Below are 17,596 nucleotides of genomic sequence, written 5' to 3' on the forward strand. Positions count from 1 at the left end.
TATGGATGCTCAACAACAACAAGTTTTCAACTTTTCACAACAAATGGAATCCAGCACTACTGCCCAAAGTTCAAGCATTCCCACTCCAACAGTTACAGGCGTATCCATTACTCCAGTGTACAAGGAACCCCATGTTCTTGATCGTGAGCCTCATATCAACCTGGCAACTCCCTTTGAGGGACTGGAAGTTTTATGTGAATCGCTGGTAGACTTCAACAACATGAAAAGAAATGGAGTTGATCTTACTGAAGAACTCCGTCAACAAGGTTGGGAAAACTACTTCCAAAGGCTCTATGGCCCTGTTTACCCAAATCTCATCAAGGAATTCTGGAGATTTGCTGACGCTAATGATCATTTCATCGTCTCCTACGTATTGGGGGTCAAGATAGTGATCACTGAAAAATCAATTGCTTCATTACTGAATATGGAGAAAACTGGAGGAAGAAGGATCTATGACATCAACCCTAGATCAAGGTACATTGCCCAGATCATCTGGAGAAGAACAAGCTTATGGAAGATCTGGCGATAGATACTGGAAGGCCTCTGAACTCCAGAAACCTGAAGAGTATGGGGATTCTGAAGAAGATTCAATTCAAACCCACGCTGGACACCTCCTGGGACGCCTTGAAAGATCAGAGGAAGCTGCCATATGGTCTTGCAAGGTTCTACAAGAATGAACCCAGAGAAGCAATCCTTCACTATATGCAGCGTCTGAAGGATGAAGGAGTTGACATCTCTGACTTCAGATTGGACGATTGTCTTGATTCAGAAGAAGACTTCGTCAAGTTCAAAAGAGGTCCCTCTGAGAAGAAGTCCTCAAAGGCAAAGAAAGCAAGGCTGGGAGAAACTTCTGAAACAAGATCTCCAGCACCTCTGCAAGTAACTACTGGTAAGTCTGCTTCTTCTATTCCCTCTGAACCTCCTGTGGCTTCCTCTAATCCCCTCCCATCACCTATATACACCACCTCTGAAACCCCACCTTCTACAACCAGAACCTCACAACCTCTACCTAAATTTAATCCTGCCCATACCTCACTACCTCTATCTGAAGTTGAAGAACTCAATCAAACCACCTCTTCATCTTCAAACCCAGAATCACCCCCTACCTTATCCTCTCCTCTGACCCAGAACCCTCTGACCCCGCTTCTCCCACTTTAGCTCACCTTTACTCTCTAAACCAAAACTCACAACAACCACAACAACCTCCACCTGAACCTGAAGTCACTTTACCACCCCCAGAACAAACAACCAACGACCCTTCTGAAGCTCAACCCTCTAACATCACCCCCCAAAACACTTCCGCTGAACATGAACCTCAAACATTAAACTTAAACCCTCCAAACTCTCCACCTCAAACATCTGAACCTGAACCTGAACATTCCATGCCGACCCTTGAGAAAGCCATAATGTTGTTCGCAGGGGCTTCAGTACAAAAGGTCAAGTCTCTGACCATTAACTCTGGCATCAGTGATGATCCTGACTCTGTAAGGACACACTGGAACAGAGTCATTGACTGGATGACTTCTGAAGCCTTCAAACTGAAGCACATCTCTGAGCAAGTCAGAAACGACTTCATCAGAGATGCTGAGGCAAGACTACAGGAGAAACTTGCCAGAGAAGCTGAGGAAGAAGCAAGAAGACAAGAAGAAGAAAGAGCTCGACAAGCAGAAATCCAAATGGCAAAGGAAGCTGAAGCCAAAGCTCTGGCCGATGCTGCTGCTGCCGCTGAAGCTGAAGCACAAGCTGCTGCTGAAGCTGAAGCAAAGGCCGCTGCTGAAGCACAGAGTGCTCTGACTCAGGGGGAGTCCTCCACTGTTGTCCCTATGGTTCTCCAGACACTTGAAGAACTTAAGAAAGACCAGAAGGAACTTCGTGCCAGAATGGATAAACAAGATACCGTCAACGACAACATTCAGAACATCCTGGCTCAACTGCTTCAGAGGATGCCTCCGCCTCCCAACCCTTAGGCACTTATGATTTTGTTTGTTTGTTGCCTTGTTTTCATTGTTCTGATATTTGCTTGTTTGCCTTCTTGCCATTATCTCTGTTGCTCTTTTATCTGAATATAACATCTTTTTGATTAATTTGTTTAAGTCTTTTTGATTCTGACAAAAAGGGGGAGAAATCGAATATAGCTCTGATGAAATATATTGCCTAATACCTTAAGCACTCTGCAACATACTATTTCTTAAAAATAAATTCATCTAACACTGGACTTAAGAAATTGCAGAAGGTATCAAGAAACTTCATTGCTTGGAAGCTCTGGTAAGAACTTCTGAACTCCCTAGCTCATCTCAGGGGGAGCATATGATCTGATATTTTTTTTGTTTCATCTGCTATTTAAGTTTGTTTTGTCATCATCAAAAAGGGGGAGATTGTAAGAACAAAAATTGTTCTACAACAGATTCCATGATTTTGATGATAACAAAGGATGAAACCATAAATGGCACCCTAACGAAAAGTTTCTAAGTGTGCAGGGTTCTAAGGAAAGAAGGAAGAGATCTAAGACGTTATATCAGATACAGAATCTTATCAGATACAAATCAGCAGAACATCAGAAGCATCTGAAGTAGAAACACGCTCAAGAAGTTCTAACTCTGAGCACAACAACAAAATATCAGATGCATCTGAAGAAGAAGTACACTCTAGAAGTTCTGACTCTGAACAACGGTATATCATTCCAGAAGCTCTCAGCGTCATCTGAAGACATCATCAGAAGCTCCGAATCAACACAGCAAGATTCCAAGATTCCCAGAGTCACGCAGACTTTGGTAATGGATTTCCTAATACAGAAAGAGTAACGTTAACTTCAAATTCAATGTGGTAATGGATTTCCTAATACAGAAAGAGTAACGTTAACTTCAAATTCAAATGGAAAGGAACTATATTTGGAAAGAAGTTTTTCGAGGAGAAAAAAGTTGTTTTGGCAAGAAATAACAAATGTTATGGCATTAACTCCTATTCAACACAAATTATCTGCCATCAATTTTAACGGTCCTTTCACTCCTATATAAAGGACAGCAATCAACATTAAGAAGAGGCCACGAACAAGAGTAAGCATACACTGAAACATTCTTTCACTCTCTCAATATTTCACAAAGCTTTTGCTTAGAACGTGAAACACTTTTGTTCTTACTGTTGTAATATTTGCTTATCTAAGAAGCACTCTAGATTACATAGTCTTTTATCTATTGTTTTATTTCCTCAAGTGACTCTGCGCAGTCTGTATACTTGAGAGGACTAAGAGATCTTTCTCTTAGACGTTGGTTGTAAACAATCTTTCAAGATTAGTGGATTAAGTCCTTGTTGAAGGCGAAATCACCTTGGCCGGGTGGACTGGAGTAGCTTTGTGTTATAAGCGAACCAGTATAAATTCCTTGTGTGGTTTTTATTTTGAAAAAGCGCTTATTTTCCAAACAATTCAAACCCCCCCTTTCTTGTTTCTCTCACCTTCACCAGGAGTGTCACTTCCAACTACAGGAGAAGGCCTGTTGAGATAGTCAAACAAGTCGGCATAGTCTTCAGTATGCATCGATGGTGTACCGTCGTAGCTGAGCTCATGACCCAGGCCAGAGAAGTTGGGTTGTGGTTGACTCATTGATGGGCGACCGGGACGGTTGAAGGGAGACATGGGTGTGAACGATGCATCGAGGAAAGGTTGGAAAGGTTGTTGGGGTGTTTGGTAGAGATAAGGTTGTTGGATGTTTTGGTTTTGTGAGGTTTGGGCTTCTTAGCTATGGTAGGAGGAGGGGCGGTTGGTGTTGAATGATCGTTGGGTGTTCTGGCTTAGGCGACTTTGGTAGGGTGATGGGGTGGGTGCGAAGCGATGTTGAGTCTCAGGTTAATTGATATGAACTAACCTTTGAGACTTATGCATTTCCTTCAAAATTCCTGAAACAACTTTGTTAACTTTTGGAATATTAATTCTTGTGACTCAGAGGAAGTAATCTGCCTTATAATTGAAAGAATGACAGAATTTGATACATGCATATAAAATAAACGAGATTGATATGAAATAAAAGAGAAATAAGAAATGGAATTAAGTAGAAGGGGCGCCACACTCTTTCTAATCCAAGAGAGAATGATAAGCCTATGGATGAGGATCACCACAAGAAAAGGATTTCTTGATAAGATCAATTTTGGTCCAATCCAGAGCCTAAGAGCAAATACTCTCACTTACACAATGTGTAAACTTGCCAAAATTCATTCATCTAAAAAGAAGATACATGCCTCCTTTATATAGGAATGGCTTAAGATAAAAAAATAACTCCTAAGAAAACAAAAGGGTTTCAACCACTAATTATCATGATAGTGGATTGAGTTATTACAAAGAAAGTGCAAAATAAAGAAGAGATAGTGGGGTTTTTGAAAGGGCAAAATAATGGCAATTCTTTATTTACCACTTCTCTTGTAATTTTCGTCCATTATAGTGTGGTTATTGGTATTTCCTTTATTTTTATTTATTTATGCATTATTGGGCCTTTTATCACATGCTTGGATGATAAGAATAAACTTGGGCTCTTTTTCTTCAATCTGGCCCATGCATTCTATTGACTTGATCATGAAGTGAACTAAAGCATCATTGACTCTTCTTGCACGTGCCCTTGTCATAGGACCTCCTAAGCCTTGCATTGTATCATTTATGTCTTGGATTATGTCCTCATCATTCCCTCCTTCTTGAAAAGAATTCGACCTCGAATTTAGACCATCATCACCTACATCAAAAGGAGATAAATCAGCCACATTAAAAGTAGTACTTACCCCATACTCACCTGGAAGTTCTATTTTGTAGGCATTGTCATTGATCTTTGAAAGTACTTGAAATGGTCCATCTCCCCTAGGTTGAAGTTTGGACTTCCTTTGTGATGGGAATCTCTCTTTTCTCATATGTATCCAAACCCAATCCCCGGGTTCAAAAATAACTTTCTTTCGCCCTTTGTTTGCACTTTTTGCATAACTTTTATTTTTCTTTTCAATTTGCAATTTTACTTGTTCATGCAATTTTCTCACAAATTCAGCCTTAGCTTTCCCATCTTTATGCTTCAAAATAGATGTGTTAGGCAATGGTAACAAATCAAGAGGTGTTAAAGGATTAAAACCATACACAATCTCGAAAGGTGAATGTTGTGTAGTGCTATGGACAACCCTATTGTAAGCAAACTCTACATGAGGTAACCATTCCTCCCACATTTTTAAATTCTTTTTAAGAACAACCCTAAGAAGAGTAGAAAGAGTTCTATTTACTACTTCAGTTTGTCCATCTGTTTGGGGATGACAAGTAGTGGAAAATAATAACTTTGTACCCACCTTTCCCCAAAAAGTCCTGCAAAAATGGCTTAAGAACTTGGAGTCACGATCAGAGAGAATGCTCCTTGGTAAGCCATGTAGGCGCACCACTTCCTTAAAGAACAAATCAGCAACATAACACGCATCATCCACCTTTTTACATGGAATAAAATGTGCCATTTTTGAAAACCTGTCCACAACTACAAAAATAGAATCTTTGCCATTCTTTGTTCTAGGCAGCCCCAAAACAAAGTCCATGGAAATGTCAATCCAAGGAAATTCAGGTACAGGCAAAGGAGTATACAAACCATGAGGCATAACTTTTGATTTAGCCTTTTTACACACAATGCATCTTTCACAAAGCTTTTGGACATCAATTTTCATGTGAGGCCAATAAAAATGTTCTTTTAAGAATTCTAGAGTTTTAGAAACCCCAAAATGACCCATTAGTCCTCCCTCATGCGCCTCTTTTACAAGTAATTCTCTAATGGAACCTTTAGGCACACATAGTTTTTTTTCTTTAAATAAATAGCCATTGTGCCTAAAATACCCATTGAAGGCAGTATGCTCACAAGCTAAAAATTTTGAAGAAAATTCAAGGTCACTTTTATACAAATCTTTAATATGCTCAAGACCAAAAACTTTTGTTTCAAGAGTAGAAAGCAAGATATGTCTTCTTGAGAGTGCATCTGCCACAACATTAGATTTACCTTTCTTATGCTTGATTACATAAGGAAATTGTTCAAGAAACTCAACCCACTTGGCATGCCTCTTATTCAACTTACCTTGTCCCTTCAAATGTTTCAAGGATTCATGATCACTATGAATGACAAACTCTTTGGGCAGCAAGTAATGTTGCCAAGTTTGTAGAGCTCTCACCAAGGAATACAATTCCTTATCATATGTAGAATAATTAAGGGCAGCCCCTTTTAGCTTTTCACTAAAATAAGCAAGTGGATGACCTTCCTGCAACAAAACAGCTCCAATTCCCACATTAGATGCATCGCATTCAATTTCAAAAGATTTAGAAAAATTAGGCAATGCAAGAACTGGTGCTTGGGTGAGCTTTTCCTTTAGGGCAGCAAAGGCTTGCTCTTGTTTTTCACCCCATTTAAAACCAACATCCTTTTTAACAATTTCATTGAGGGGTGCTGCCAAGGTACTAAAGTCCTTCACAAACCTCCTATAAAAACTAGCCAAACCATGAAAGCTTCTTACCTCACTTACATTTTTGGGAGGAGGCCACTCTCGAATGGCTTTCACCTTTTCCTCATCAACGTGGACTCCTTTAGAGCTTACAATGAAACCTAAGAAAATCACATGATCGGTGCAAAAGACACATTTTTCTAGGTTGGCATACAAATTTTCATATCTTAGCACTTGCAAAACAGCCTTTAAATGAATGCAATGATCATCTAAGTTCTTGCTATAAATCAAAATATCATCAAAATACACAACAACAAACTTACCCAAGAACTCCCTTAACACATGGTTCATTAGTCTCATGAAAGTACTAGGTGCATTAGTTAATCCAAAAGGCATAACCATCCACTCATACAAACCAAATTTTGTTTTAAAAGCAGTTTTCCATTCATCCCCTTCCCTTATTCTAATTTGGTGATATCCACTTTTCAAATCAATTTTAGAAAATAAGCATGCACCAAACAATTCATCAAGCAAATCATCTAGTCTAGGAATAGGATGCCTATATTTAATGGTAATATTGTTAATGGCCCTACAATTAGTGCACATCCGCCAACTACCATCCTTTTTAGGGACTAGAATAATAGGGACAGCACAAGGACTTAAACTTTCTCTTACCCATCCTTTACTTATCAATTCAGCAACTTGCCTTTGTATCTCTTGAGTTTGTTGTGGATTTCTTCTATATGCTGGCCTATTAGGCAAAGATGCTCCTGGATTGAGATCAATATGATGTTCAATTCCTCTTATAGGTGGTAAACCACTTGGCACCTCTTTCGGAAACAATTCTTTAAATTCCTGCAAAAGAGACTCAATACAATTTGGCAATTTTTTTCATTAGAAATAGTGGTTAGCAAAGGCACCTCCTTGCAAAAGAGCAAGTACAAAGGCTGGTGTGACACAATTGCTTCTTTCACATCTCTTTTTTTTGCAATTAAACTTTGTTTCTTTTCTCTTTTATCATTCTTTTTCTTTTCATTCTTTTCTTTTTCTTTTTCTTTTTCTTTTTCTTTTTCTTTTTCTTTTTCTTTTCTTTCTTGATCATATTTTTCTCTCATTTTTCTTTGATCTTCTCTCACCTCACTAGGATTTAACGGTACAAGATTGATCTTTTGATCATGATACATAAAAGAGTACTTATTGGAGTATCCATCATGATTGGCTTTTCTATCAAATTGCCAAGGCCTTCCTAATAACAAATGACTAGCTTCCATTGGTACTACATCACACAACACTACATCCTCATATTTTCCAATTTTAAAACAAATCTCAACTTGTTTATTAACAAGCATTTCTACACTTTCATTAAGCCATTGGAGTTTGTAAGGCTTAGGGTGAGGTTTTGTTTCCAATTTTAGTTTAGAAACCAGACGCGTGCTTGCAACATTTGTACAACTTCCTCCATCAATTATTAAAGAACAAACCTTTCCTTGCACAAAGCATCTTGTATGAAAAAGGTTTTCTCTTTGACTTGTATCCTCCTCCTTTATTTGGCTTCCCAGCATTCTTCTCACCATGAGTAAATCTCCACTAGGTATTTCTTCTTCAAACTCCTCATCATAATCACCATCCTCTTCTTCAACAATTTCTTCATTTTCTTCCATAAGCATAGTTCTCTTTGTTGGACATTGAGATGCAATATGTCCTTGGCCTTGACACTTGAAACACTTAACACTTTTGTTAGTTGAAACACTTGAAGAAGAAGATGTAATAGTTTTACCTTTGTTTTCAACCGTGGCTTCCTTAGATGATGAAGCACCTTCCTTCTTTGTTTTGTCCTTCCAACTTTGAGAATTGAAAGTGGTGGAATTTCTCCTTGCTTGGCTCTTTCTTTTGAGTTGTTGTTCCACTTTGATAGCTTGGTGTACCAATTCATCCATTTCAACATAGTGATGAAGTTCCACTATGTCACTAATGTCATGATTTAGACCATGGAGAAACCTAGCCATAGTTGCTTCATCGTCCTCCTCTACATTAGCTCTAATTTTGAGAACTTCCATCTCCTTGAAATATTCTTCAACACTTTTAGAACCTTGAGTGAGCCTTTGCAATTTGTTGTGCAATTCCCTATGATAATAGGAAGGAACAAACCTTCTCCTCATGATTCTTTTCATCTCTTCCCAAGTATCAATTGGTCGTTCTGCATACCTCCTTCTATCTTTGGTCAATTGATCCCACCAAACTAAAGCATACTCCTTGAACTCAATAGAAGCAACCTGCACTTTTTCAAGGTTAGAATAATTGTGACAATTAAAAATTTGTTCAAGTTTAGTCTCCCATTCTAGATATGCCTCCGGGTCACTCTTCCCAACAAAAGTTGGAACTTTAATTTTTATGCCCCTCAAATTATCTCCCCTTTGTCTCCTTCTACGTCTTCTTTCCTCCTCATCGCCACTACCATCATTAGAATTTTGGGGCCTCCTTTCCAACTCATCAATTCTTTGTTGAAGTTGTTCACCTTGTTCTCTTAACAATCTTTCAAAATTGTCACGCATGGCTGCGATCTGAACAGTTAAAGCTGCTGTTCTAGGTGAAGGTGGACTAGACATAATTGTGAAATATTTGTGAAATTAGGAACAAGTGTTTAAAAATGGACCTTACCACTCTACTCACGTGTTTACACTCAATCACTCGTGTTTTACTCAATTTTTATTTTCTTTTGGCTTTTTTTTTTTTACTAATAAAAACACTCTGCCTTTTACCACTCAATTTGCTCTTTTAGTTCTTTAGAGAAACCAAAATGAATCAACACAAAGAAATCAATTTCAGATGATAATCAACACACAAAAAACAGCAAACAAAAAAAAGAGACTCTAAAACAAAGGAAAAAAGGAGAATTTTAAGAGTGTGGCAAGAAAAAAAATAGAACTTTTCTCTTTTTTTTTTTTTTTGAATCACAATCTTTAACAATGAGATCCTTTTTTTATATTTTTTTTCTTCTTATAACTCTTTTTTTTTTTTTTATAATGATAAATGGATAATAATGAAAGAACAAAGAATATAGACGATTTACCACATTTTGGCCCCTTTTTTTTTGGAATATGCTCTGATTACCACTTGATATGAACTAACCTTTGAGACTTATGCATTTCCTTCAAAATTCCTGAAACAACTTTGTTAACTTTTGGAATATTAATTCTTGTGACTCAGAGGAAGTAATCTGCCTTATAATTGAAAGAATGACAGAATTTGATACATGCATATAAAATAAATGAGATTGATATGAAATAAAAGAGAAATAAGAAATGGAATTAAGTAGAAGGGGCGCCACACTCTTTCTAATCCAAGAGAGAATGATAAGCCTATGGATGAGGATCACCACAAGAAAAGGATTTCTTGATAAGATCAATTTTGATCCAATCCAGAACCTAAGAGCAAATACTCTCACTTACACAATGTGTAAAATTGCCAAAATTCATTCATCTAAAAAGAAGATACATGCCTCCTTTATATAGGAATGGCTTAAGATAAAAAAATAACTCCTAAGAAAACAAAAGGGTTTCAACCACTAATTATCATGATAGTGGATTGAGTTATTACAAAGAAAGTGCAAAATAAAGAAGAGATAGTGGGGTTTTTGAAAGGGCAAAATAATGACAATTCTTTATTTACCACTTCTCTTGTAATTTTCGTCCATTATAGTGTGGTTATTGGTATTTCCTTTATTTTTATTTATTTATGCATTATTGGGCCTTTTATCACATGCTTGGATGATAAGAATAAACTTGGGCTCTTTTTCTTCAATCTGGCCCATGCATTCTATTGACTTGATCATGAAGTGAACTAAAGCATCATTGACTCTTCTTGCACGTGCCCTTGTCATAGGACCTCCTAAGCCTTGCATTGTATCATTTATGTCTTGGATTATGTCCTCATCATTAATGGTCAATTTGTTGGTGGTGGTATGGGGTATGCTCTTGGTATTGGGGTTGGGTTTATGGTATGTTTTGGTTGTATGTTTGTGTGTTGGTTGAACGAAACGTTTGACGGACAGGGGGTTGTGTGTATCCGGTCTGACACTGTTGTTGGGGGTTTGATATTGAGGTGTCATGTATGTAAGTCATCTGGCGTGGGTCGTACAAGTACATATCCTCGGTGATGAACTGAAAACCAACTGATCTGTACCAAGCCATATAAGTACGACTTGGTTTTTCTTCAGTTGGCATGACTGCGTCAGTTAACACATGGTCATGACGGTGCTTCCATTTGTGACACTCCGATCTTGCGAAGCTTTGTCATGGATTGAAGTTCCATTGGTCGTTAACTTTACGCATATCCCATTCTCCTAGGCTAGCTGGGGGATCTGGGATGTTTTGGGGCATACCGAACTACAGCTTCACACGATCACTGTTGTGCATCTCCACAGTTGTGAACCATATTATCGGTGTGCATGCAGTCCATACGGCCGCATCTTCAGTGTTGACCTGATGGTCATAATCCAAATTAAGGTATGGACGCCAAATGAACTGAAATGTGAAAGAAGATAGGATTATAATCTAGGTAGAAGAAGTTAACAAAATATAATGAAATTATTAACTTATTTTCCTTACGTCTGTCGGTCAAAGGTGATCCAACAGGTTGCGATATTGAGTAATACAGTGTCTTGGACATCTGTTGTAACTCATACCACGTGCAGACCATCTACACGAAAAAGTCAAAAAATATTAGTTAGAGATAATAATCTTTAAAGAAGTAAGTAAAGATATAGCAATTTAAACAACTTACTTTTGTGCATACGGAAATGTGAAAGGGTTGTTGTTGACGGGTGCTAGGGACGGTAGTCTTGACCAACCCCATCCTTGTAGCAAAACATCATATCCATAAAATGTAGATGTGTCTTTGTGTGAGTTTTTGCACAAGGATTTATAGAGATAGGCTAGACAAGCAGATTCCCAACTATAACTTCCTATTCTATCTACATGTCTAAGTAAAGGTAAATACATAATATGCATGCTAGAACCACTACCTTCAGGAAATAAAAATGAGCCAATTAACAGCATAATGTAACACCTCGTTTTTATTATTCAAGCATCTTTGGTAGAATGCTCATCTAAGTATAAACTATTATAGTACGACTTAAGGCGTGAAAGTAGTATACCTTGACCTCTTGCGTTATCATCTAACAAATCAGTCTCCAAGAGATCCATGCAAATTGAATTTGCATAGTTGGTTTTACCATTAACAACCTTACCTTCAATGGGCAGTCCCAAAAGCATGTAGACGTCTTCTAACGTCATAGTACACTCACCGGTTGGGAACCAAAATGTGTGTGTCTCTGGTCTCCATCTTTCGCATAAAGCTAGAATGAATTTGTTATCTACGGATCAAGACAAAATCTTGCTTATATGACCAAAACCGGCGAGTTCAACATAAGGTTGAATCATCGGGTCCATATGGACATATTCGTGGACCCGAGTCCGGAACCTTGATACATCCTATAAAAGAAAGAACAAAAAACTTGACTAAGTTTGTATGTTAAAATAAAAGGGGGTTGGTGAAGATGAAAGATAAAAATTTAACAAAAGAAAAAACTTACATATGTTGCGATGTTTGCAACCATTCCTCTATGTGATTCGCCCATTGTGAGGATAGACATTTTGTCGGGGGATTGGTGTAGATGAAACTACAAGAAGTTGTTGCAGATGAAATTGTAGAATAAGTATTGTAAAAGAAGTAGTGAGAGTGATGGTGTGGAAGAAGTGTTGATGGAATGGATGTATTTATAGGCATCCTTATCAAATTGATGTCATCTCGATCGAACATCATTTCCCTAGCATCCTTATCAGTCTTCATTCGCACCCAACCAAAGATATTGTCGAGTCTCTCAATACTTCTAATTTTTTCCCTTCTGGTATTTTCCCATCTAACCAACGAACCAGCTCCCTCTTCAGTTGATCGAACGTAGTGATGTTCTAGAACAGCATCAGCATCTGAGGTTTGTCTCTCGCATAAATCACCTTTCCGTATCGGCGACGAATACCAAACATGATTAATGATTAATTGAGATGTGGAACAATGACTCACACAACGCATCTATTTATAACACAAAAATTGCATTTTAAACTGAGGCGCCAATCCGATTGGCGCCTCCTCTCAAGGTATACACAGGGGCGCCAATCCAATTGGCTAGGGCACCTGCCCTAGCCAATCCAATTGGCGCCTGTTTTCAATTTTTACGAGGAGTCGCCAATTCAATTGACGACTCCTTCTTAAAGTGGGGTAGTTTGGGAATTTTTTTGAAACCAGGGGTATTTTGGGAATTTCCTTAAAAAAATGGGTTATTTTTATAAAAAATTCTATTTATGTGGTATACTCTTTCTCTTTCATATATTTTTTTAAGTCCAAAAATATAATTTAAAATCTTCTTTAATGTACTGTGATGTCAATGAGGGATTTGCATAAGGTACTATAGTAGTATTCATCCCCTTACCCGCGATTTGAAAAAAACTTCATACCCGCATTAACACCAACATTTGTACTCGTACCCTATGGATACCTAAGTATTCAACATCATAATCCCCAATTCAACATTTAATAACATAGTTCAAATGAAATTTCACGATTAGAATGTAAGCTTCACTTTCGCATCAAAAACATCAACACAACATAGTCATTTAAAAATAAGCATCAGAAAATCATTAAGTTTGACTTATAAGTCTCAACATCACAAGAATAACGAAACTCCAGCATAAGTAAGGCATAAAATAAATAAATAATAAACCGCTCATCCCTAGTGTTACATATCAGCGCGACTACTCTAAGACCCAATAGTAAAAGCTAAAGAGGCATTGACGCCACCCTTTAACTCAAGCAGCTACTTTTGTTCCTGATTGTCTATACTCTAGAGGAGCACAAACGTTAAAACAACAAAAAAAGGCTGAGAATACACCTTACAAATGTTTATGGTGGAAATTAATAGTAGGATGGTAAACAACAACGACAACAAGTATAATATTCTCACAAAACACAATCGCAAAGCAAAAGCTAATGCACCAACTCATTCATCAATATGAATTTGGTGCCGAGTTTTAGGGTCAAAGGTTTCTTACTGATTGCCCATGTCTCTGGTTCCTCTTGAACAATGTCCTTCTTTGGACATGAGACTGTCATGATTCCTCTCTAAACTTGAGCTTACTGGACTGAAGTCCTACCTAAATCCAAAATATATGCATGCATTATCATGTATAGCAAACAAACTTGCAACTCAAGCAACCATAAAAATCATCATGCAACTCAAGCAATCATCAAAATAGGTTCCACTCTTGAGTCAAGTTTGCCAATAATCAGGCCTCACTGTAATTCCACTGGATTACTAATCTTAAAAATATAATTTTGCCAATAAACAGGCATCACTGTAATCCCACCGGACTACTAATATCAAATATAATTTTACCAATAAACGGGTCTCATTGTAATTCCACAGGATTACTAATCTCAAAATATAATTTTGCAAATAAACAAGCCTCACTATAATGCCACTCAATTACTAATATCAAAATATGATTCATTAAATAATTATGTTACATTATCAAATTGAATAAAATTATGTTATTACTCAACAGCTCTAAAATCATCACAATACTAATAAAGTAAATTTTGTTAATTTCTTTATAACTCAATAGAGTTCTCAAAAAGCTCATCAACATCTCTTAACTCTCAATATGACTCTAGAGTATCCAAAAGTACTCTAAAGTATTCAAAAATGCTCTAACAACAACTCTTCACATGTGATAACTCTACTAACTCTAAGGGGTTGCAACTTGGCTCAAAATTATTCAAAAATATGTCATTCACATAACACTCTAAACATATCAAACTAAATCATTTAGCATATTAGAGTTAACTCAACCATTTCAAACTCAACTGTAAACATGCCAGTAGTTCAAAATACAATACTAATTCATTACTCTAAACATATTCGAACTCAAATTCAAAACTAGACATGTTAACAACTCTAAACTCATAACAACTTAACTCCCTTAATTTAACCAACTCCAAAACATATCACTAACTCAATTTTAAATTATTTATAATATGTTTAATTTCTTAAATTGCTAAAGGATTTTCCAAAACTCTAGACTTAACTCTAAAATTGTTTCATTTCAAAATAGTGCCAAATATTTTAGACTTATGATAAAATTATGAAACTCTACAGTTTAAAATTTCTTTAAACCCTCTTTTAAACTCAATTAATTGCACCTCAAGCAGAGTTACAAAACTATAATTCTATTTGTTTCAGATCAGCCCTATCACGATAATTTTTGCATAAACTCTAAAACAAAATGTCTGACTTCAAAGTACCATGAAAAATTATATACTCATAATAAAATTATGAAACTCTCTAGTTTGAAATATCATTAAACCTTCTTTCTATCACAACTAACCTCACCCTAAATAGACTTACGAAACTCAAGTTATACGTGAAATATGATGACCAACGCATGACTGAAATTGACTACGCCTCTGGAATAAAAATCAATAAACTGCTAATGTTGTAATGCCCCTAGAGCCAATTTCCCTACATCTAAAGAAATATTGTTGTGTTAGCTTTCTAACGTAACTGGTGGCACCTCAAAAAAACTTACGAAACTCAAGTTATGCATGAAATAAGACGATCAATCCCCTTCTATGCCTACTTGCGATTTTCTACATTTTTCTATTTTTGATTTTTGGGTCAAAAATCTAGTTTTTCTTATTTTTTTACTTTACTAACATTTTGAAAAAATTAGGGAAAAATACATATCGTACAATTTCAAGAAATTGAAAAATAGACCAAATGAGGTTGTTCAAATTTCATTGACATTACAAAAACTCCAAAATGGTATAACCCACAAAAGATATATACAATTCAACCAAACATGTATTCATATCACATCAAACATTTCAATAAACAACAAATGATATTACGGTGACCATAAGTGATTTATCTTAAATCATATTTGGTCACCAATAGGATTTTACCCAAACTCTATTTGGCCAAACACAATAATTCACATAATAAAAATATTTTACGATCTATGTCAATGGGATTTTACCCAAACCCCATTTGGTCAAACATTTCACAGAACATACAAAATTAAAAAAAAACACATAAGACACTCATGGTGGTGGTTAGAGGGTAAGAAACCCTCACCATCCTGACTTCCTATAATCACCCATCAGAAAAGTAATTCCCCCTTACCTCGAAATTGAAGTTTGCTCCCAACTTTTCTAATTTCACGTTAACCTAGTCTGCCTCCTCACTTTAGAATATATAATTATTAGAAGTAATTCATATTTATTAGTTGTACTATTTTCTTAGCCCCTAAGTTTGTTAGAGGGTATTTTAGTATTTTATCCTATTCTAGTAACCCTAGTTTTAGCTTATAAATAGGGTGACAATCATTGTAACTTTTATCATGTTTTGTAGCCGTCATTCTCTTAATAGAATATTTCCATTCATCATTCATTCTACCTTTGCACCAACAATTGGTATCTAGAGCTCCGGTTCGGATTCATTGGGAAACACGGGAAACACGAGTGAACGTGAGGTCTTGTGTGTTTGATTTTGATTCTTAGATTCGTGTTGAATCTTGAACAAAATCTGATCAGAATTTTAATTTTGTGGGTTGGGAAACACTGTGAGAAATCTGAGTGTACTATGCAAGGTAGAAAGATGAACGGAAGCGGCAACATGAACACCAAACTTCCAGTATTTGACGGTAAAAACTGGAATCGTTGGATGATCCAAATGCGTGTACTGTTCGGTGCTTAAGATGTTCTAGATCTTGTCACTGATGGTTATGTTCCGGTACAGCAGATGCGAGGGATGAACAGAAAAACGCGCAGAAGGAAGTAAGGAAGAAGGATCAGAAAGCATTGTTCTTTATTCATCAATGTGTTGATGTAAATGTGTTTGAGAAGATTGCATATTCAACGACAGCAAAGGCTGCGTGGGACACACTGGTTAGATGTTATGGTGGTGACGCATCAGTGAAGAAGGTGAAGCTTCAGTCCTTGAGAAAACAATATGAGAATCTCAACATGAAGAATAATGAGAAAGTTTCTGAATACATCTCTAGAGTGATTCTGATCACTAATAAGATGAAAGCGTGTGGAGAAACTCTTTCTGAAGAAACAATCATGGAGAAGGTATTGAGATCCCTTACCTCTCAATTTGATTACATTGTGGTAGCAATAGAACATTCCAAAGATCTGAGCACCATGAAAATTGAAGAGCTGCAGAGCAGTCTAGAAGCGCAAGAGTTGCGTTTGACTGAGAGAACTTCTGAAAGGGAAGTAGAGCAGCAGGCTCTGAAAGCAACTTCTGATAGGAGGTATCAGAAGCAGTCAGAAGCCAGGAGAAGATCTGATGGTGGTTAGAAGTCAGAAAGCTTAACCTCTGATAGACAAAAGAATGCTCAGAAGGGAAAAGAGAAGTATGACAAGAAGAAGATCCAATGTTACTGTTGTAAGAAGTTTGGTCACTTTTCTAGAGACTGTTGGTCAAACAAGGAGAGAAAATCAGAAGAAGCAAATATAGCCAGAAGTTCTGATGACGAATTTGTGCTATTGATGGCCTCTGAATCTGATGATATGGATCTGATAGACTGGTGGTATATGGACACTGGTTGTTCAAATCATCTTACTGGAAACAAGAAATGGCTGGTTGACTTTGACTCTGAAAAGAGGACAAAGATCAGATGTGCTGATGACAAATATCTTAATGCATAAGGTATGGGAAATGTCAGAGTGATTCTGAACAATGGGAAAACAGCATTGATTCAGAACGTGTGGTATGTACCTGGCATCAGAAGCAATCTGATGAGTGTGGGACAATTAATTGAGAAAGGTTTTTCAGTTACCATGAAGGACAATCTTCTAAAGTTGTATGACTGCAATCAGAAGTTGATTATGGAGTCAGAACAGGGAAGGAATAGAACATTCAAGGTGAATGTCAGAACTGCAGACTCAGAATGTCTTAGTGCAACAAGTGTTGAGAAGGAGAGTGAGCTGTGGCACAGAAGATTTGGTCATTTGAATTTCAGAAGCTTAAAACATCTGAATTCAAAGAAGTTGGTACATGGAATTTCTGCAACTAAGAAGCGTGAAAAATCATGCAAAGTTT

At 36.9% G+C, this 17,596-nt stretch overlaps 1 protein-coding gene across 1 annotated transcript; it reads right to left on the reverse strand.

The window, feature by feature from the left end:
* Positions 1-4,158: 4,158 nt before the first annotated feature.
* Positions 4,159-9,038, reverse strand: LOC127100615 (uncharacterized). Its single transcript, XM_051037858.1, has 6 exons — positions 7,966-9,038; positions 7,433-7,869; positions 6,505-7,034; positions 5,997-6,411; positions 5,730-5,753; positions 4,159-5,162 (listed from the first exon to the last, which is right to left on the reverse strand). The coding sequence occupies exons 1-6, from the start codon at positions 9,036-9,038 to the stop codon at positions 4,465-4,467; spliced, it is 3,177 nt and encodes a 1,058-aa protein (XP_050893815.1). The 3' UTR covers positions 4,159-4,464.
* Between the last annotated feature and the right edge of the window lie 8,558 nt (positions 9,039-17,596).

The sequence above is a fragment of the Lathyrus oleraceus genome, chromosome 1 (genome assembly GCF_024323335.1).
Source record: "Lathyrus oleraceus cultivar Zhongwan6 chromosome 1, CAAS_Psat_ZW6_1.0, whole genome shotgun sequence".
NCBI lineage: Eukaryota > Viridiplantae > Streptophyta > Magnoliopsida > Fabales > Fabaceae > Lathyrus > Lathyrus oleraceus.